Source organism: Salvelinus fontinalis, chromosome 3 (assembly GCF_029448725.1).
Source record: "Salvelinus fontinalis isolate EN_2023a chromosome 3, ASM2944872v1, whole genome shotgun sequence".
NCBI lineage: Eukaryota > Metazoa > Chordata > Actinopteri > Salmoniformes > Salmonidae > Salvelinus > Salvelinus fontinalis.
In genome coordinates, this window is record NC_074667.1 from 45,844,294 (window position 1) to 45,867,742 (window position 23,449).

General features: G+C 41.2%; 1 protein-coding gene across 3 annotated transcripts in view; it reads right to left on the reverse strand.

The window, feature by feature from the left end:
* Positions 1-23,449, reverse strand: part of LOC129850625 (membrane-associated guanylate kinase, WW and PDZ domain-containing protein 3-like) — a 174,510-nt gene that overhangs the window by 19,050 nt on the left and 132,011 nt on the right. For all 3 annotated transcript variants that reach the window (XM_055916932.1, XM_055916930.1, XM_055916940.1), the window contains exons 4-8: positions 14,326-14,532; positions 11,707-11,875; positions 10,048-10,127; positions 3,891-3,948; positions 2,281-2,387 (exon numbers count right to left, since the gene is read on the reverse strand). In XM_055916932.1, the coding sequence (XP_055772907.1) occupies positions 2,281-2,387; positions 3,891-3,948; positions 10,048-10,127; positions 11,707-11,875; positions 14,326-14,532 (621 nt within the window). The remainder of the gene's footprint in view (positions 1-2,280; positions 2,388-3,890; positions 3,949-10,047; positions 10,128-11,706; positions 11,876-14,325; positions 14,533-23,449) is intronic.

Consider the following 23,449-nt stretch of genomic DNA (forward strand, 5'->3'; position numbering starts at 1 on the left):
GAAAACATCAACATAGTAACAAAGTAACAACCTTAAGACCAATGTAGTCACAAAAGTCACATTTTCTTTGACTAAAACACTGCCCTGTATGATAACTAAAACAGTAACAGACAAAAGATTATACTATAGCTTTAGTAGCTACATTATTAGTCTGACGTTCATTGTGGGATTCATTAACATGCTGTGGATTCAAACAGTGACATAACACCTCTGAAATTGTTCAGTTAAGCATGAGGTCCTTTCTCATTTTCTCCCTATAGAGCCAGACAAATAAAGAGTCAGACAAATAAGTTTTGAACGACATAAGGTCATTGGCAGCATAAATATGACAGTGGACACACAGTCCAGTAAAGAACAGGCTGTCAGAGGTATACTGCATTAAATGGGCCAGCTGAGCGTTTCCCTCACTGGCTTTACTGTCCTATCAGCACTTTATAATAGAAGCATACCATATTTTCTCTCTGCTTGACTGTCTCTAACTCTGTCCAGGCTAAGGTGGATTTGAGATACATTCCAGTCCTATATGATGTAGCAAAGCAGCCCTGTGCTGACTGTATGGTACTGTATGGCCCATAGAGAAACTGAGGGGAATTAAATACAGTGTGGATGGACTCCAGCTGTCGTGTTCAATGGATCAAGAGAATCTAATTTACATATTCACAGTCAAATTGCTTGATGAACTCAACATGGCGATCTCGTTTTTCAAACTATGACAGTGATAAAAACAGTAATTCTGCGTATGTCTAACGTGTGTGTGTGTGTGTGTGCGTGTGTATTAGACACAAGACAGCTCTCTGTGATAACATGTTGACAGCATTTGAAGGCCAGAACAGAAGAGGCCAAATCATCCTCAACAGCCATGATGTGTAGAATATTTAATACATTTCACCACAGACATCAGTCACCATGAGCACAGACAGTCTTGTTCATTTGATTAAAATAAAGCTGCTGGTCGTGTTAAAAAAAGTTGGGGACTGAATAATAGCCATATAAGGCTTGTCAGTGTCAGTCTAGTTGAAATGCTGAGGGATTACCATGGCTCTAAGTAGTATGGGTCTCTAGGCAGGTTGGAGTGGGGAGCCATGTCAAAACACTTCTTAAAGAGCATCTCATAGGCATCTCAACCATCTCACCTATACAGCCAGTGTCTGGTCTGATACATAGACCATGGTCAGTAAGGTCCAGAGGGTGTAGTATTGCACTGTGGGGATCTGTAGGTCAAGATCATGTTGTTGAAGATTTGTGTTAGAGGAAGTAAAGGTCAATCCAGGGGCGCAACTTTCACTGAGGACAGGGTGGACATGTCCCCCCCACATTTTGAAATTGCATTTGTCCACCCCCAAGTTTTATCATTGGAATGGGATACAAAACAGGCCAACAGTGTGCTTTAGGACCATGTGGATGCCTCCGAGAGGTCGGGTAGGGTGTTTGAAGTGTTTATCCGACTGGATAAAAAAATATATAATTATGTCCGCCCCACTTCTAAAACCAAAGTTGCGCCCCTGGGTCAATCCAAGCTGAGGTATGATGAAATGGTCTCCACTCAGCTCCCTTGGCTGGTAGACACTGCAGATGAGCCTCTGTGTGGCATTAGATGCCCTGGGAATCTGTGGGCTTGGAGTATTGTAACGGGGGAACTCTAGCCTGAGGTGCAACTGCTGTTGTTTTGGGTACATCATAGCAACCGTCTGACAACAGTCTGGTGCAATCACAGGGTAGATGCCTATCTCAGTCCCTCCCCACCTGGCTAGCAAGTAAGCTAGTTGAGAGATGGCCCTAAAGATGTGCTGTTCCAACAGCTGTCACAATTTCTAAGAGCCGCTCCCCTTCCCTCCCTACTCTCAACCAACCCATATGTGTAAGCTTCAGCAGCAAAACATGACTGTCAATCTGTACTCCCGCACTGTAATGAAAGCATGTGTAATTCATATTGTTTATTATGGCAGAAGAGTGGCTTGTCTTCCACCCCAACCCTAGTGTGAGTGGGGGAGAACTTGTCCTCTCTTGGACACAGAGTTGATCATACATGGCTAGCTGCAAACGGCTATTTATGCATGACACTTGACACGACATCGCTCCTACAACCTTGAGCAAGGAGATGGCTGTTACATTTTTCAAACCTATTCAACACAACACAGAATTAATGAGGTGTAGGAGGTCAACACACAATCATGGCATTGTTGAGTTTGTTTTCAATCTGTCTGTATAACAGCCTTCAGACAGCTATCCAGAGCTGAATAAAGATGGAGGTAAAGAAAAAGTTAGGTGAGCAGTGTCTACCTGGAGGAGGTGGTGCCCCCTGCTGGATAGAGACAGTAGTCTCCTGACTCAGCTTCCTCTTAGCCTCCAGGACTGGGTTCTCAAACTGGGTTCTCTGGTTGATGTGACTGAAACAGAAACAATCCATTAAATGATTTACATTTTTGACACCAATTTACTGACACAGACACATACAAGTTACCATGAACCATCTGTGTGTAATTCTGTGAACCACCTGTGTGTGAATTATTCTGAACGAATTATTCTGAATGGTTAAAGCATGTCTTATAGAAGGGACTATACGTTAATTCTCAATCCATTAACAATAGGGATTCTCTTTAGTGAGATAATAACTGTCCCTCTAACATAACAAAGCTAAATTGTTTTACACAGAGTTAATTTTGAACTGGAACACTGGCAGCAATAAGTCCCCATCCATTTGTCTTTGACGCTCCTTGTAAAAACAAACATTGTGAGTTCCTCTCTCTCCCCCACGGCCTCTACCAAGGAGGGACTTTTCTACAATACCAGTAATAAAAGAAAGAGTTTCCTTTCCTTTTCATCAAAACAGACTCCTCTACCTCTCCTCGCACCTCCTCTCCCTCCCTCCTTGATAACTCTCACAACCCTCCTTCTCTCCCTACTGCTGCCATAATGACTTGGTTTCAGAGATGTCCTGCTGGAGCAGCCAGTACTCACACATCTTCTGTAAACAGACTCACACACACACACACACACACACACACACACACACACACACACACACACACACACACACACACACACACACACACACACACACACACACACACACACACACACACACACACACACACACACACACAATCAATGCTGTGTTTTCACCTGGGTAAATGTCATGTAACCAACAGAGCTTTAGTTTAGCACCCACTGAAAAACCAATACAAGCCTTGATCATGGAATAGTATTGTTCTCAAAATGTCTAGTAACACGTTGCATCCCTGCTATCTATATATACTGAGTGTATAAAATATTAAGAACACCTTCCTAATATTGAGTTGCACCCCCCCCTTTGCTCTCCGAACAGCCTCAATTCGTCTGGGCATGGACTCTACGAGGTGTCGAAAGCGTTCCACAGGGATGCTGGCCCGTGTTGACTCCAATGTTTCCCACAGTTGTGTCAAGTTGGCTGGATGTTCTTTGGATGGTGGACCTTTGGACTTTTCTTGATACAAACAGGAAACTATTGAGCATGAAAAACCCAGCAGCGTTGCAGTTTCTTGACACAAACCAGTACGCCTTGCATCTACTACCAAACCCCATTCAAAGGCCCTTAAATATTTTTTCTTGCCCATTCACCTTCTGAATGGCACACACACAATCCATGGATCAGTTGTCTCAAGGCTTAAAGTCTCCTTCCCTTCATCTACACTGATTAAAGTGGATTTAACAAGTGACATCAATAAGGGACCATAGCTTACACCTGGATTCACCTGCTCAGTCTATGTCATGGAAAGAGCAAGTGTTCTTAATTTTTTGTACACTTAGTGTTTAGTGTAACTATAGTTAGTTTTTGATCTATGGTATTGCTGGGGAATACGAGTTTGCGGTATAGTATCTCTCAGATGTACAGGCAGACTGAACAGACTTACTCTACATAATATGTTCCATACTGTGGGTCCTCTATCTCCTCCCAGCCATACGGAAGCTCTGTGGATACAGGAAGAGACGCATTGTGTTCAAGTACTATCACACAAAACATGCAAATGTACAGCACTGCAGGATAACAGGGCATAGTGACGAGAAGAGACTAGCAGACACCCGACACAATGATTTGGTTAACATTTTACAGTTTTTGCAGACAGGCAGTCTGGCTCTTCACGCAAGAGAGAGCTTTGGAGCTGCTTTTCAGAGGCAGCACACCAACTAGCATTCTGCCTGCCTTTAAAAATCCATTAGAAACAGCGGACCAGAGCCCTGTGTATCCCCCATACTCCCCACTCTCTCCCTGCACTTAGCCCAAGTCACAGCCACACACCCTGGGAATGGACAGGCAAACGAGTGGGCACTCCTGGTACCCCTGGCATTCAAGTTAATCAGTCAAGCTGATTAACTCCTTGTTGAATAAAAACTCAACATATACAGTGCCTTCAGAAAGTATTCATACCCCTTGACTTATTCCACATTTTGTTGCGTTACAGCCTGAATTCAAAATTAATTTAAAAAAAAATAATCTCACCCATCTACACACAATACCCCATAATGACAAAGTGAAAACATGTTTTTAGAAATGTTTGCACATTTATTGATATTGAAATACAGAAATATCATATTTACATAAGTATTCACACTATTGAGTCAATACTTTGTAGAAGCACCTTTGGCAGCGATTACAGCTGTGAGTCTTAATGGATAAATCTCTTAAGAGCTTTCCACACCTGGATTGTGCAACATTTGCCTATTATTCTTTTAAAAAAAATTCAAGCTCTGTCAAATTTATTGTTGATCATTGCTTGACAACCATTTTCAGGTATTGGCATAGATTTTCAAGTAGATTTAAGTCAAAACTTTAACTCGGCCACTCAGGAACATTCACTGTCTTCTTGGTAAGCAACCCAAGTGTAGATTTGGCCTTGTGTTTTAGGTTATTGTCCTGCTGAAAAGTGTATTAATCTCTCAGTGTCTGGTGGAAAGCAGACTGAACCAGGTATCCTCTAAGATTTTGCCTGTACTTAGCTCCATTCTGTTTCTTTTTTTGTCCAGAAAAACTCCCCAGTCCTTAACAATTACAAGCATACCCATAACATGATGCAGCCACCACTATGCTTGAAAATATGGAGAGCGGTATTCAGTAATGTGTTGCATTGGATTTGCCCAAAACATAACATTTTGTATTCAGGACAAAAAGTTAATTGCTTTGCCACATTTTTTGCAGTATTATTTATTCAGTGCCTTGTTGCAAACATGATGCTTGTTTTAGAGTATTTTTTATTCTGTACAGGCTTCCTTCTTTTCACTCAGTCAATTAGGTTAGTATTTTGGAGTAACTACAATGTTGTTGATCCATCTTCAGTTTTCTCCTATTTAATGGCTCACAGCCATTAAACTCTGTAACTGTTTTAAAGTCACTATTGGCCTCCTGATGATATCCTTGAGCTGTTTCCTTCCTCTCTGTAATGACCACGAGTGGAGACAGAGAGCTGGGTTCAAGCGCAGGGCGCAGCAGGTGTTTATTGCAAAGGACCACAGGAGGAAGCAGATAGCTGGGCCCAGGGGCAGGCAGAAGGTTATACACAAGGGATCCAAAAGGGCAACAGTACAGGCAGGGAAAAGGCTAGTAATGTAGTCCAGGAGATCAGACAATAGGTAGATAACAGGAAATGCAATAGGCCAGAGTACAGGCAGGGAATAGGCAAAAACTATCATACACAAGACAATCACAGGAAACCCAGCTCTCCAAAAGACATGTGTCCCAAAACAAACAATACCTCACAGTGATGGGATGCAAAGAGCTGAACTAAATAGTGTGTGACAATGACATACAGGTGTGTGAACAGGTGATTAGAATTCAGGTGATTGGGATCTGGAGAGTGAGCTGCGTTCAGGGGATCTAGGTGTTTGAGAGTTTGAGCTGGAAAGTGGGCTGGAAAGTGAGCTGCGTTCAGGTGATCTAGGTGTTTGAGGGTGTGAGTTGGAAGCAGACGTTACACTCTCCGGCAACTGAGTTAGGAAGGACGCCTTTATCTTTGTAGTGACTGGGTGTATTGATACACTATCCAAAGTGTAATTAATAACTTCACCATGCTCAAAGGGATATTCAATGTCTGCTTCTTTTTATTTATACCCATCTACCAATATGTGCCCTTCTTTGCGAGGCATTGGAAAACCTCCCTGGTCTTTGTGGTTGAATCTGTTTTTGAAGTTCACTGCTGGACTGAGGGACCTTACAGATAATTGTCTGTGTGGGGTACGGAGATGAGGTAGTCATTCAAAAATCATGTTAACCACTATTATTGCACACAGAATGAGTCCATGCAACTTATTATGTGACTTGTTAAGAAAATGTTTACTCCTAAACTTATTTAGGCTTGTCATAACAAAAGGTTTGAATACTTATTGACTCAATACATTTCAGCTTTTCATTTATTAATTAATTTGTTAACATTTCTAAAAACATAATTCCACTTTGACAGTATGGGTTATTGTGTGTAGTCCAGAGACACAAAATATACATTTAATCCATTTCTAACTACCACAACATAATGTGGAAAAAGTCAAGGGGTGTGAATACTTTCTGAAGGCACTGTACATGTAGGCAGCCCACATGACACTGAGCTGGGGACATTTATTAAGGAAAGTACCATCATGTCAGAAGATGTTATACAATCCTGTCTGTATGGGAACGTAAAACTCATAGGAATAGGTGTCTATCTCCTGTTTCTGTAGTGTGAGGCAGCTTGATGTACAAGTACACCCCCTGGAAAGGAAGCATGCCCTACCCCCAATCTATCTCCTTAATGCTGAGTGCCAGGTCTTTGGTATGACTCAGCCGGGTATCAAACCCCCACCCTTCCAATCTCAGGGTAGATACTCTAACCACAAGGCCACTGAGTTGGGAATGTAGTCAAACAGTACATATTTATTAAGCTGTGTGTATAGTATGTGTATGTGGGAAATAATGCATAGTATACTGTAGGGCAGGGGCTGATAAGCATAGCCATGTGTAAAGCTCCATGTGTGTTCTGCAAGAACTTCGTGTATGTATGGTCCATTTATACCCTACAGAGACAGAAGTTTCAGAGTGTAGCGCAGTGTCGCAATATTGTTTTTCGTCACAAAAGGGGCGGCTCATTGTAGTGCACTCCGACATTCAATGTACTCCCGTGCCACATGCTAATTGTAATGTAAAGCCTTGTTCACAATACCCATAAGCACTCCGTTACGGTTTGCCTGATATCATGCATTTCAATGGCACCGTCACAACGGAGTGAAAACGCAAGCGTTAAAGGCTCCGTTGTGAGACGGAACCACATACTATGACTTTTTTCAAACTTTGAGGTTGTCTTCAGTCCAGTCAGAGTCCGTTGAAGAACAGGAAGTTTCCAAAACAGTGAAGTAGATGAGAATATGTGGTTTTCGGTGAAGGCTTTATGGGATAGCTAGCAACTTTTACCCATTCCTATAAGTGAGTAGTATACAGTATATTTTAATAGTAATGTTAAATAATACACAATGGCTTTTAGGTGGAGGTCGCTAGCTACAATGGTATCTTAAACCTAGCCTAGCTTTTAGCTCTCTAGCTAGCTGCTCTACACTGCAAGCTAGCTTTACCCGCAATAAAGTTAGAGAATGAAGTTGAGGAAAAAGTTAAACAAAACATTTTATTATTGCCTATATATGCCTATATATACAATATATGTATCCTGTCTTAAATGAAAAGGTCATATTTTGCAATTTCCCCAAATATATGAGAACTAGAAGTACAAGCATTTCGCTACACTCACATTAACATCTGCTAACCATGTGTATGTGACAAATAAAATTTGATTTGATCTCTGACGAGAGAGGCTCTCCTCCATCTTGCGTTACAAACATTGGACTGGTCCATTCAGTAGCAGGGCAAGACTCTGTGAAGATGACGTACAGCGTAATGAAATATGTCAAGATGTGAACAGGGCATAACGCGCCATATCATTCCTATGAAGCTCGCTCGGTAATGAAGCTTGCTTGGTTCCTTGATCTGATTTATAGGCTATACATCAAAGTAGCCTATTTTGCATTGATAAGCAAATATAATCTCAGCGACTGTTCAAACAATAAACCAAACAACATTGTAGCCTTATTAGAATCCCCCCAAAAGGTATTTTGTTTCGAAAAAATTACTATTTATTCCAGTCTATTGGTAAAAACAACAGCGAAAAATGTGCTTTTTCTCTGCGACCAAAACATGATGACGTTCTATTTTTAGCTGATGGGAATGAATACAGTCAAGCAGCATATCAAACTGGGATAACATTGTAGGTTACACCGGCAAGTAAAATAATATTTATCAGGGATTATTCCACATGGAGAAGTGGGAAGCTGAAAGGCTAGCTAGCTTTTAGCTAATCAATAAACGAAACAACATTGTAGCCTTAGAATTAGGAATTAGAATAAAAATAATAATAACGAGCTGAGTTAGTGTGGGGGTGCTGACTAACGGCGAATAAACTATAAACGATCAAAATAAAGAAAGTCGCACACTCCATGTATAATCTACCAGCAATTTAATGGGTATTTACCAATGACTGTGCCAATGACTGTGCCTTCCTCAGGGTAATGTCATAAATACTTGAACCAGGTTATGTAGGTACACAGTGTAATTAGTGTAACCAATGACAGTGGTGAGGAGTGTGTCATAATGATTAAGTTAATTAAAATGAATTAGTGAAAATGTTAACAAAATAGTAAATGGCATATTAAATATATTATGCTATTGTCATCATATAGAAACATAATGGAATATTGTACATCATATTAGCGTCAACATACATTATTGTTTCATTCAATTTCACATAATTTTGTATTTCATTTTTGTTACATGTAATATTGATTCAACCTTAATATATAATGAACATCCTCAACAGGGGGAACATATTAGGTGTACGCTAATAAGCTTTAAAAATATTTTTTACATTTATAAGACTTGTTCATAAAGGAAAATGTGTTCATAAGAAGGGCTTGAGATCAAAGTCAATATTCAGACCACTAGGGGTCAATGTTTTTAGATAGGATATCCAGTAAGCCTCTCTTTGTAGTAGTGGGATCTCAATGTTACCTCATTCACCTCCTCTCCTTGGTAGAGCAACATGCTCAATGCCTGTGTATTTGAGAGAGGGGATGGTTAGCTTCAACAAAGTGAGCTCCTACTGGATAGTCAATGTTCTTACACCTGATTGAGCTGCGGTGTTAGTAGAATCCCCCAAAAGTTATTTTGTTTAGAAGTGATAGCGTTATTCTAGGATATTTTAAAACATAAAAACAGATAGCCATGTGCATTAAAATTATGTTTAACCCATAGACATTAAAACCAGTAGATAGTGATAGCGCTGATGTCATCCAAGTGTTTCTGTAGAAAAAACCCTTGATGACACATGAAGCCGGAAGAACTTGAATTTGAAGCACACCATATTGTTGAATGGGGCTGAATGGCAACAAAAAATGGTTAAAGTGGCCGTAGCTAGCAAAGGATCATAGTCGATGTAGTCGTTTTCATCCTGCCTGAGGGAGTCGATCTTAATGTCTATGGCATGAGCCTCATTGTAGCCTGCCGGCCTGTGATTTGTCTGTGTCAGCACGTAGTCCTATGTGACGACGAATGTAGTAGTCAGAATGGATCACTATTTCATTAAATATCATGATTTGTAGCAAACTTTAAAATAATTCACCGTGGGGATCGAACTTGATCATAATAAACCAAATTTAGAGCCCAAAACAGCCTTCGGGGCTGTTGGCGATCGTCATTTTAGGCTTTATAGGTCAGACCAGGGATTTTGACACCGCTAAGTCGCTAATCAGTAACCGACCAGCAGAGCTTGTGACTTCACGCTCCAGACTGGACACTGGGGGCCTGGTTTAGCCAACTTGCTTGCAAAGGAAGACAACAAGACAACAAGAGAGACTCTTCTTTAGCTTTCACCACAAACGAGAAGACAAGAAAACCTCTGTTGCCCCATTGTGAATGTTGCTATTTGGGAGTCTGGACCGGCAAGGTATCATGTTACCAAAAGATCTATGCACATAAAGCTTGTAGAGTCCCTGAAGTCTTACCTCCATCCTCACACTTCTCTGGGGGCTTGGCCTTCTTGGCCAGGCGGGGGTCCAGCCAGGTGGTGGTCTTGCTGTTGTGACTGTTAAGGGCAGATAAGAGAAGCATTCAAAAACCTGAGCCAGCTACTGACACTGGTATTTTCATGATAGTAAAGGTAGACAGTCATGTACCCACCTACTCTATATTCTGTTATACTTTCTTTGAAAGCTACACAAGTTATATATAACTGATTGACACATTTATACATCCTGCTATGCATTCAAATGAAGGAAAACTGAAACAGAGTATTCATTATGATATTGTGGCGATTTTTTATTTTATTTTACCGTTATTTTACCAGGTAAGTTGACTGAGAACACGTTCTCATTTGCAGCAACGACCTGGGGAGTAGTTACAGGGGAGAGGAGGGGGATGAATGAGCCAATTGTAAACGGGGGATTATTAGGTGACCATGATGGTTTGAGGGCCAGATTGGGAATTTAGACAAGAGTGGCTGGAAGTAGAGCATTGTACAGGCATGAATTTTAAGCCTGAGCCCTACCCATGCCGGCGACGTTCAGGCCCTACCTTGCCAAGGCCAGATTGCTTCTGCCAAATTCAAGGCAGAAACCCGAAATCAGAAATAATTTCCATCTTTAGTAAATTCATTAGCTGTTCTTCTCGGCCTGTCACTCGCTTCCTGCACACAGTTCGCTCTGCATGCGCTCTGCTCGTGGCACTCTGAGTCTGAGTATCCATATCAACGGCTCCACTTGGGCTGCTCAATGAAGAGACATGAGAGAGCTGTTAGCTACTTTTCGTCACTCTAAACTCCAAAACTCAAGGAACATTATTATTTTCTATGAAATAATCTCTCCTGTCTTATATTTGACAAGGTTGAAGCACTTCTGACACCATGTTATGATCTTAGTCAGATATGACTGTACTGCTCAGCAGAGCATGAGCAAACGGCTCAGCTTCAAAATGTTAGTGATCAATTTAGTGATACCCAAGCTCTACCCGTAACTAGTTATTGATGAAAGAAACTGCCTCTAAAAAACTGCCTAACCCGTCGGGCTCGGGTCGGGTAACAGAGAAATAGCTGGAAGCTAAATCTGTTTACAAAAAACTCAAGGGCTTCTGAGAGAGCTATATTTACTAAATTGTTCCTAAAACACAGTATTGATTTGTCGGGAAGTTGTCTTGAAGAGAAACCATCAAATTCATTAGCTTAGACCAGAACCACTTTCGGAACAATCATGTAGGCTAGGGCTGTAAGTCAATATAAGTAGATTTTAAAGAGACCCACACCAGTCCAGGCCTTGGCTTGTTTACCTAAATAACCCAAATCCTCTGTCTGTTCGGCATGGCTTATGTAACACCTGTGCTGTGTGCTTCACTAATCTAATCAACAATGTCATGTCATGATACTTTGCATGATGCTGATCAGTTATAGTCATCCATGCATAACCTGTAACGTACATAACATTCCACATTCAGTCTAGAGCAGAAATGCATGTTCTGCATTTCAAACATATTAAGCTCATATTAATGAGCTTTGAACTCTGGAGTTATCTATGCACGTACAGTGTAGTAGCACTGTGTAACCAACCAGGACTAAAAGGTTGTCTCTTTGTCCTGTCCCTGAGTAGATATACAGGAGCTGGTGCAGTACTCACTCTATGAAGTAGACCATGCCCGTCTCAGTGTAGGCCATCTCCCAGTTGAGAGGCAGGGGTTCCAGGCTGTCATCGCCGGTCAGAGAGCTCCACATACGGAAGTCCATGGCACTGCTGGACTGGGTGTAGCTGGGCACCGCCTTCCTCCACGATGCCCCTTCTTTGTGCTCTGTAGCCCAGGAGAGAGAGAGAGAGAGAGAGAGACAGAGAGAGAGAGAGCAGAAGGTTAGCCTGCATGGACACCTCCAGCCTCCCAGCATGCAGTGGGAGGGGGGAGGGTTTGATGTTGCTACAGGATTTGCATGCAAGAGATGGTGTGTTCTGTTCACCAAGGCTCTTTTTCATTTGCATGTACGTGTGAGCGTATTTATGCATATGTGGTACCCTCCCCCTGGATTTAAATGATACAAGTAGCTGGGGTGGATTCATAGTAAAAATGCCATTTGAGGCAATTTTGGCACAATAATACTGTCCCAATGCTCTTTATGGTTATTTCTATGTAAAAGAAAATGTGTGTATTAAGTTAATGAGAACTGCAATAAAAGCACACCAATCAACTTTGCACCCAATTGGTCCTTGCAAACTTCGGCCTACAAAAAGCTGCCAAATGAAACTTATACACAAGAGTCTTCTAATGGAGGGACTGTTTGTGTAATGCTAACCTCTGCACAAGTATATGATACAATGAGGCTCAAGGCCATACAGCTTATTCTAGTGTATTCCCCAGAACTGATGCAGCCCATAAGCGTGTCAAATTTGTGCATGTGATTCTGTATTTCAGTAAATACTACACTACCGCATCCATAAGACTTGCTAATATTTACAACATATCCCCTATCTACTTGAAGGGTGGGGAGGAACTGGCAAACATCTCCAAATTAGTCTGACTCCCCATGCTAATCTGACACACACACACACACAGTGGATGCTTTGACTGGCATCATGTAAGCATGCACAATTGGCAGCCTTGGGGCAGCTCCTTGTGGAGAGTTCAGAGGGCTGAGAGCCTGACAGCTCACACTATACTGACTGCACTAGACCAGGGCTCTCCAACCCTGTTCCTGGAGAGCTACCCTCCTGTAGGTTTTCATTCCAACCCTAGTTGTAACACCTGATTCAGCTTCTCAACCAGTTAATTATTAGAATCAGGTGCGTTAGATTAGGGTTGGAGCGAAACCCTACAGGACAGTAGCTCTCCAGGAACAGGGTTGGATAGCCCTGCACTAGAAACATACAGGAAGTCAGCCAGGGGTCAGGGTTTGTCTTTCACACAGAGACCAGGGAAGTTCAGTCAGGAGTTTGGGCATTACGCTTAATTTTTCCATGAAACTTCTGACCCATTCATAACTGTTTCCATCTATGGTTGGTTTAGAATGAAAAGTTCCTAACACCCACATTGCTGCAGTACAGCAGACATGTGATTTATTTTACTTAGAAATACTTGTTCCTGTCCATCGTACATGCCTGATAATAAAACAGCAGAAGGCATACTGTAACCCATTTCTCTTAAAGTCAGGCTATCCTTGGGCACATACTTTAATTTGTTAGTCTTATTTTATTTATTTTTTTAAACTGCATTGTTGGTTAGGGCTTGTAAGTAAGCATTTCACTGTAAGGTCTACACCTGTTGTATTCGGCGCATGTGACAAATAACATTTGATTTGATTTGATTTTGACTGCTCCTTTGAGAGAGAGGTCCTGATTGATCACACACACAGAGTCTCTGGTCTCTGGGTAAGAAGTCTGCTGCCTTCAAGGTAACCTGCACTCCAGTAGAAAGTGTTACTGATACTGAATGTGCTTGAGGCATAACTTTGAGATGGAGCCTGCGGGAAGTGGCTGGCTATACAGACAGAGCATGACAGATAGCACAGACTGGGAGTAATGGGGAAGATGATCAGAGCTCCATAGGTCAATATATATAGGGCAGAAATGTATAGAGCAGAAATATATTATAGAGAAAAAAAATTATATTGTCCATTGCAGGGGTTGGAACAGTTTCAGGCAAAAGAACAAAACAAATCTCAGAACGGAAACAGATCTGTAGTGTTCCGGAACAGAATCGTTATTTTAAAATCTTGAGAATCGTTTAATAATGTTATTTTTTGTTCCAAAAATATTCTTAATATCTAGTATATATTTATGCAATTCAGTGTAGTTCTGATGGTAATAATAGCCGAAACACATTCCAACTCATGTCAGGTAATGATGTTCAGCGCTTCATGCCAAGCCCCCTACATGTCCATCCCTCTTTCTCACTCTTCCCATCTCGCGCCTGCACTTCTATGACCAATCAAACATGTAAACAACTAGCTTACCCATTCCGTAGCAAGTTTCTCTATCTACTGTAAATGTAAAAACTATTCTTTTTTGTAGGTTCAGAACTCTATGCTGGTCGGAAACACTGGAACGGAACGAAGAAAATAGGGGTTCTGTTCGGAGCGGAACGATTGGAAAATAATTTTGCTTCCACCCCTGGTCCATAATCATCATAATGTAGAGCTAAAAGTAGAACATGAGAGACAGATACTGGGAGATATATGTGAGGTACAACAGAGGACTATCCTGAGGAAAGAGAGAAAGGGCAGGAGAGGGGTTTTGAGTATGAGATGTACTGACCTGGGAGGCCGTTGGCCAGAGGTGGCCTCTCATCATCGTCTTCTTCCTCAGGGACCACGCTGTCCTTCCTGTCCATCTTGCTGACGGACGTGGTGCGTTTACGCTGGACCTCGTTGTCATAGTCCTCATCAAACAGCACCTGATCCACCAGGTCAGGCTGCACCAGTGTGGGCTCCGCTGGGGGCTTTGGGGTCCCATAGTAGTTACCTAGAGATAGAGAGCGAGAGAGAGACAGAGACAGAGAACGAGAGAGAGAGAGAGAGAGAGATATGAGTGTCTGACACGTTCCCTATTCTCAACCATACCTGTAGCTGGTATGCAACGCTGGTATGCAATTGCCATTTATTGTGCATTTAGGCTATCTGAAAAATAACTGGTTAAGTAAGGGGACCACAATCTTGGGATCACGGTACTGTAACCAATATGGAAAATGGTCCTCATTTTGTACATGAACACGTTGCTGTCTTTTAATACCAATATGCATGTCAATTTTCTAGTGTCACTGTTCAGTAGCATGTTAGCTAGCACAACAGCTAAGGTAGCAACAATATCAGCTGACATCAAAGCAAAACTTCCCTTTTCCAGATGGATCCCCTTCCCCTACCCGTGGTGTTGGAAGAAGCTGCATTGGGAAAAGGATCGGTAAACACCCAGGAGTAATGTTTATGGTGCACTCACTCATAACCCTTTTTGTGAGGGATAAATTAGTGTATCGTCTTCAATCTTGATAAGGTAAGAAAATGTCTTATTCTATAAATGGAGCCTATACATTCCTTATTTGTAACAATTAGATCTTTCATTGCTTTAAACTAGCAGCTAGCTCATCTTGATCATGTGTTGTTCCTTCTTTCTTTCTTTCTTTCTTTCTGGAAGCAATCAGTTACAAGGCAAAAGGACAGATTGAGGCCTTCAATCAAACTGAGGACCGAGAAATGTGTGCACCAGGTCATGGCTTCTTACATATATGGCTTTGAGATGTAAGTTAACAATTAGTCATTTTGGAAGAATAATATGATTTGCCAAATTAGGCTAAACTAAATTTGATGTTGCTTTTGTATTGTTATCACAGGCTGAACACTAACATTTTTTGTAGCTTTCATGAGGCTTACACAAGTGTATGGTGGCAATTCCACCATTTTCAAACTCATTTTCACTCCAGCACAATACCAGTGTCTATATTTGTGAAAATGTAACATTCTCTACATTTTTTTTAACTGCCTAAAAATATACAGTGAAGATAACAGAACATCATTTGCTAATTTAGGTCATGGATGGATCAATCTCTGACTAGCTGCTGAACACTCTCGGTATCTACATTTATGCAGAAAAAACATAATTTTTCAACATTCATTAAGATAGTTGAACACCACCATTCTTTTAGCTTTCATGAGGCTTACACAAGTGTATGAGTTCCTTAAGAGCCTATAAGAATACCAATGTTTGGATAGTTACCACTTTGATACATTATGTAAATAATACTATTATTATCAGTATTATTATTATATTGCAATATATAACGTGCAAAAATATTCAAAGAACATTTTCATTTGCAGCATACAAACTTAAAGGGCAACTTTTCAACCTAATTTTCATTATCTCTAGCACAATACAGATTTCTACATACAGTACCAGTCAAAGGTTTAGACACACCTACTCATTCAAGGGTTTTTCTTTATTTTTGCTATTTTCTACATTGTAGAATAATAGTGAAGACATCAAAACTATGAAATAACACATATGGAATAATGTAGTAACCAACTAAAGTGTTAAACAAATCACAACATATGTTATATTTGAGATTCTTCAAAGTAGCCGTCCTTGCCTCGATGACAGCTTAGCACACTCTTGGCATTTTCTCAACCAGCTTCATGAGATAGTCACCTGGAATCCATTTCAATTAACAGGTGTGCCTTGATAAAAGTTAATTTGTGGAATTTATTTTCTTCTTATTGTGTTTGAGCCAATCAGTTGTGTTGTGACAAGGTAGGCTTGATACACAGAAAATAGCCCTATTTGATAAAATACCAAGTCTATATTATGGCAAGAATAAGCAAAGAGAAATGACAGTCCATCATTACTTTAAGACATGAAGGTCAGTAAATGCGGAAAATTTCAAGAACTTTGAAAGTTTGTTCAAGTGCAGTCGCAATAACATCAAGCGCTATGATGAAACTGGCTCTCATGAGGACTGCCACAGGAAAGGAAGACACAGAGTTACCTCTGCTGCAGAGGATAAGTGCATTAGAGTTACTAGCCTCAGACATTGCAGCCCAAATAAATGCTTCACAAAGTTCAAGTAACAGACACATCTCAACATCAACTGTTCAGAGGAGACTGTAAAATCAGGCCTTCATGGTGAATTGCTGTGAAGAAACCACTACTAAAGGACACCAATAAGAAGAAGAGACTTGTTTGGGCAAAGAAAAATGAGCAATGGACATTAGATTAGTGGAAATTTGTCCTTTGGTCTAGAGTCCAAATTGGAGATTTTTGGTTCCAAACGCCATGTCTTTGTGAGACGCAGAGTAGATGAACGGATGATCTCCGCATGTGTTTCCCACTGTGATTTATTTAGAATTCAAGGCACACTTAACCAGCATGGCTACCACAGCATTCGGCAGCGATACGCCATCCTATCTGGTTTGCGCTTAGTGGGACTATCATTTGCTTTTCAAGAGGACAATAACCCAACACACCTCCAGGCTGTGTGAGGGCTATTTGACCAAGAAGGAGAGTGATGGAGTGTTGCATCAGATGACCTGGCCTACACAATCACCCAACCTCAACCCAATTGAGATGGTTTGGGATGAGTTTGGAAGGCAGAGGGAAGGAAAAGCAGCCAAAAAGTGCTCAGCATATGTGGGAACTCCTTCAAGACTGTTGGAAAAGCATTCCTCATTTAGCTGGTTGAGAGAATGCCAAGAGTGTGCAAAGGGTGGCTACTTTGAATAATCCTAAATCTAAAATATATTTTAATTTGTTTAACACTTTTACTCCATGATTCCATATGTGTTATTTCATAGTTGATGCCTTCACTATTATTCTAAAATGTAGAAAATAGTCAAAATAAAGAAAAACCCTTGAATGAGTAAGTGTGCCCAAACTTTTGACTAGTACTGTATGTGAAAAAGGCGCTTTTCCACGTTTTGTAGAAAAATATATAAAGTAAAACATTTATGCCTCAACATTTTTTAAATATGTGATTTTCAAACACTTTGAGATTCGCAGTGACATGGAGATCAAGAAAATACCCTCCTTCTGGCTTGAAACTCATTGCAGGTTTTGAAAATCACAGTTTTTCTTACTTTTAATCCTACCCTGTGATGTCACAGAGAAGCACTTTCTTCTTATCTTTTTAACCACAGATCATAGAAACACATATGTAGACATTGCTATGGTGCTGGAGATAATGAATGAGGTTGAAAAGTGGCGGAGTTGTCCTTTAATATGATGAACAGGAATAACATTTACTCTCACGGGTGGCCAGAAAATAACTATATGAAAGCTACGCCCCTGAAAATAAGCCACGCCTCCTGAAAATTCTATAAAAAAATACCCAGCTGCCGGGTCAAACCAGCATGAAAGTGAATGAGCGCATTTGAGTGGTAAGCGTAAAACTAGACCAAAGTCTGGGTAATTCCAAATTTGGGTAATCCCAACAACCCAACTGGCTGGGTCAAAATAACCTGGTGTGTGTTCTGTCCAATATTTACCCAGTGTTGGGTTACCAAATAACCACATTTGTAACCCAGCATTTTTTTGGTGTAGTTTTCACATTTCATCTAAATGTTGTAGCTACATAAATATATGAAATAAACAATTTATTTTGGAAATATCTCGTCTTTGTTCTTTTCTTCATTGGAATGCTGATGATTTCAAGTTGTATTGGATTTATTTTTGACCTGTTAAGGCATTGAATACATGTTGTTTAATGTATTTAGAAATGTTTTGTATTTTTAGTTTACTCTGTGAGAAGCAAGTTCTTTTAAAGTTATATGTGATTTGGTTTATGTAGATACAACATTTCAATGTTGTTTATACACAAAGTTGCCAAAAACCTGATTTAATTTCCATATTCATAATGAGTTTGCAGCAATTTTTTAGCAATCAGTTGAATGTTCACCACAAGTTTCTCAGAATTGCTTACCAGAAGTTTGCAAATCTCCGCAAATTGGCCGCAACAGTTTGCCACAAAACTAATTTGCATGTGAAAATATGATCTTGCTGTAAATTTGCATCAAATTGGGCCAAAGATTTGCCACAAATGTTTGTCAGAAGCCTGTCTCCCCACTCCCCACTAGAGATTTTTTTCAGCAAACAATTGCACTGATCATTGAATATAGCAATGAACTATCTATGAGAGTTTTTTCTCCCATTGAAGAAAAACCCTGTGACACTGCCTATAAATATTTTGTGAAGATAATAGAGCATAATTTGTGAATTTAGCTCATGGGATGATCAATCTCTGACTAGCTGTTGAACACTGTGTATAAAAATGAATGCACAGAAAATGTTATTATTCAACATTCATTAAGATATTTTTTTATTTTGAGAAGCCGACAATATTTGATGTGTATTTGTTTGCTAAACATGAGAATATGTTCATGGGAGTAATATGGAATTATATTTAGGCAATATTACATTTTAAGGTCAAATACTTACATTGCTTTACAAAAAGTAACAATTACACAGAGCCTATTCAGTGGAAACATATTTAATAAGCAGCTTAATTAAAGAACCGGGAAAAGATGCCACTGGGAAATAGGGTTTTCAGCAAAATAATTACCCCTTGTAAAATTGATCTCCTTTTCATTTGAACTGCGCTTATTCTCATCTTATAAACATTTCATCTATCTCTCCACCTATTAAAATGTAAACATTGCAGGTACGTCTATTATAGAAGATATGCACAAACTCAAAACACAGCTTTATTTTCTCTTTATAAGGTAACAAAGTGGGGAAATAGGACAAAGACTTAAAAAAAGCAGTGCAGCAAATACAACACAATGCTTGGTGGAAAATCCTTCCATTTCAATGACCACGCAATACTTGTTCAGTTGTGTCTTTAAAAAGCCCCATGTCAGTCAAGAGCCCCTAACACGCAGAATGACAGTAGCTACAGTATGGTAAAGTGGGTTAATGCAGATGTGCTCATCTCCTTCATAGCAGTGGGGATGAGAAGCCTGGATCAAAACATCTCCCTCCAATTGTCATGTCTCGTGCTACGGGCTCACCACTCACCACCGTTCTCCAAATGACACTCATCCGCATTTTTCAGAGATGGATTCATTAACACCGGTGGAACAGAGATAGCAGGGAGAGATTGGGGGCCGCTCGCTAATCCCTGCCTGTCTCCTGCCATTCATCAGTCAGATGCTGTAGCACGTTGATGAATTACTTACAAAAACATATCTCTGGGTAAATGTGTGTCATAAATGTGAAGGAGTGTGAAAGCGCCCAGTCAGGGGAGATTTCTGCTATAATGTGTTATTTTAAACTACGGGGAGGCCTCATAAACTGACAAGCAGAGGGGTGGCTTGTTTGACATGACTTAAACATGGCAAATGCCAAGAGGTTTATGAGTCACCTTACTGTATAATTTCATATGTACACTCATATTGTATGTACTCACAGTTCTCATAGGAATCAGAATCATGAACACAGTGGGATTCCCTGGCCCAAGAACATTTGACAAGAATTTGAATTAGACAGACTCTCCCATTTCCTGGTAACAGTTATGTCAGCAGCCCCAAACCATGTGCTTTGTTCATTTCTGGGCAGCTGTCCCTGTGCTGTGCTGCCTGACCCGACCTGAACCACACAGAAGAGCAGCGCCAGAGTGAGGGTTGAGCCCAGACGGACTCCCTCTCAGAGCCTGGCACAGATGGCTGTGTCTGCTTGGCATGAAACCTGGGACCCTGTGGGCCACCCTGGCACGAACTGCATTCCAGCAGCACCGCCTGGGTGAAGGAAGAGGCCTCAGCTCACTGGGCAGGGCAGGTCTGGTATTGCACTGGGTGAGTCTGTGTGACAAAGCCCCTACTTAACAATGGGGGATATACAGTGCCTTGCAAAAGTATTCATCCCCCTTGGAGTTTTTACATTTTGTTGCATTACAATCTGTAATTTAAATAGATTTTTATTTGGATTTCATGTGATGGACATACACAAAATAGTCCAAATTGGTGAAGTGAAATTAAAAAAATGATAAAAAAAAAAAAAACGGAAAAGTGGTGGGTGCATATGTATTCACGCCCTTTGCTATGAAGCCCCTAAATAAAATCTGGTGAAACCAATCACCTTCAGAAATCACAAAATTTGTTAAATAAAGTCCACCTGTGTGCAATCTAAGTGTCACATGATCTGTCACATGATCTCAGCATATACACATGTTCTGAAAGGCCCCAGAGTCTGCAACACCACTAAGCAAGGGGCACCACCAAGAAAGCGGCACCATGAAGACCAAGGAGCTCTCCAAACAGGTCAGGGACAAAGTTGTGGAGAAGTACAGACCAGGGTTGGGTTAAAAAAAATATCAGAAACTTTGAACATCCCACAGAGCACCATTAAATTCATTATTAAAAAATGGAAAGAATATGGCACCACAACAAACCTGCCAAGAGAGGGCCGCCCACCAAAACTCACAGACCAGGCAAGGAGGGCATTAATCAGAGAGGCAGCAAAGATACTAAAGATAACCCTGAAGGAGCTGCAAACCTCCACAGTGGAGATTGGAGTATCTGTCCATAGGACCATTTTAAGCCGCACACTCCAGAGAGCTGGGCTTTACGGAAGAGTGGCCAGAAAAAAGCCATTGCTTAATTAAAGAACTGCCAAAAGAGGCAGAGTTAGCCTGCAGAGTTCTGTCATACTATCCAGGTCTGTGCCCAAAGAATTTCAGCTTCTATTTTTAAAAATCCACCTTCTGCCCCCAGCTGTGCCCTGGACACCATATATGGATTGACTGCCCCCTATCTATCATCAGAACTCGTACTGTTTGGTGACCTAAACTGGGACATGCTTAACACCCAGTCCATCCTACAATCTAAGATAGATGCCCTAAATCTCACACAAATTATCAATGAACCTACCAGGCACAACCCCAAATCCGTAAACACGGGCACCCTCACAGATATCATCCTAACCAACCTGCCCTCCAAATACACCTCTGCTGTCTTCAACCAAGATCTCAGCGATCACTGCCTCATTGCCTGCATTCGTAATGGGTCTGTGGTCAAAAGACCACCCCTCATCACTGTCAAATGCTCCCTAAAACACTTCAGCGAGCAGGCCTTTCTAATCGACCTGGCCCGGGTATCCTGGAAGGATATTGACATTCTGTCAGTAGAGGATGCCTGGTTATTCTTTAAAAGTGCTTTCCTCACCATCTTAAATAAGCATGCCCCATTCAAAAATTTAGAACCAGGAACAGATATAGACCATGCTTCACTCCAGACCTGACTGCCCTTGACCAGCACAAAAACATCCTGTGGCGTACTGCATTAGCATCGAATAGCTCCCGCGATATCCAACTTTTCAGGGAAGTTAGGAACCAATATAGACAGGCAGTTAGGAAAGCAAAGGCTAGCTTTTTCAAACAGAAATTTGCATTCTGTAGCACAAACTCCAAAAAGTTCTGGGACACTGTAAAGTCCATGGAGAACAAGAGCACCTCCTCCCAGCTGCCCACTGCACTGAGGCTAGGAAACACTGTCATCACCGATAAATCCACGATAATTGAGAATTTCAATCATCCTTTTTCTACGGCTCAACAGCCATGCACCCCCCACAGCAACACACAAGCCTCCCCCATTTCTCCTTCACCCAAATTCATTTAGACGATGTTCTGAAAGAGCTGCAAAATCTGGACCCCTACAAATCAGCCGGGCTAGACAATCTGGACCCTCTCTTATTAAAATTATCCACCACAATTGTTGCAACCCCTATTACTAGCCTGTTCAACCTCTCTTTTGTATCGTCTGAGATCCCCAAAGATTGGAATGCTGCCGCGGTCATCCCCCTCTTCAAAGGGGGAGACACTCTAGACCCAAACTGTTACAGACCTATATCTAGCCTACCATGCCTTTCTAACGTCTTCGAAAGCCAAGTTAACTAACCTCCAGACGAGCTTCAATGCCATACAACTCTCCTTCCGTGGCCTCCAACTGCTAAAACGAAATGCATGCTCTTCAACTGATCGCTGCTTGCACCTGCCCTCCCGTACAGCATCACTACTCTGGACGGTTCTGACTTAGAATATGTGGACAACTACAAATGCCTAGGTGTCTGGTTAGATTGTAAACTCTACTTCCAGACTCACATTAAGCATCTCCAATCCAAAATGAAATCTAGAATCGGCTTCCTATTTCGCAACAAAGCATCCTTCACTCATGCTGCCAAACATACCCTCGTAAAACTGGCTATCCTACCGATCCTTGACTTTGGCGATGTCATTTACAAAATAGTCTCCAACACTCTACTCAGCAAATTGGATGCAGTCTATCACAGTGCCATCCGTTTTGTCACCAAAGCTGCATATACTACCCACCACTGCAACCTGTATGCTCTCGTTGGCTGGCCCTCGCTTCATATTCGTCGCCAAACCCACTGGCTCCAGGTCATCTATAAGTTTATGCTAGGTAAGCCCCGCATTATCTCAGCTCACTGGTCACCATAGCAGCACCCACCCATAGCACGCGCTCCAGCAGGTATATTTCACTGGTCACCCCCAAAGCCAATTCCTCATTTGGCCGCCTTTGCAACCAATGACTGGAACAAATTGCAAAAATCACTGAAGCTGGAGACTCTTATCTCCCTCACTAACTTTAAGCACCAGCTGTCAGTGCAGCTCACAGATGACTGTACCACTGCAGCCCATCCAACTACCTCATCCCCATACTGGTATTTTTTTGTTGCTCCTTTGCACCCCAGTATCTCTACTTGCACATTCATCTTCTGAACATCTATCACTCCAGTGTTTAATTGCTAAACTGTAATTATTTCGCCACTATGGCCTATTTATTGCCTTACCTCCCTTATCTTACCTCATTTGCACACACTCTATAGACTTTTCTATGGTGTTATTTACTGTATGTTTGTTTATTCCATGTGCAACTCTGTGTTG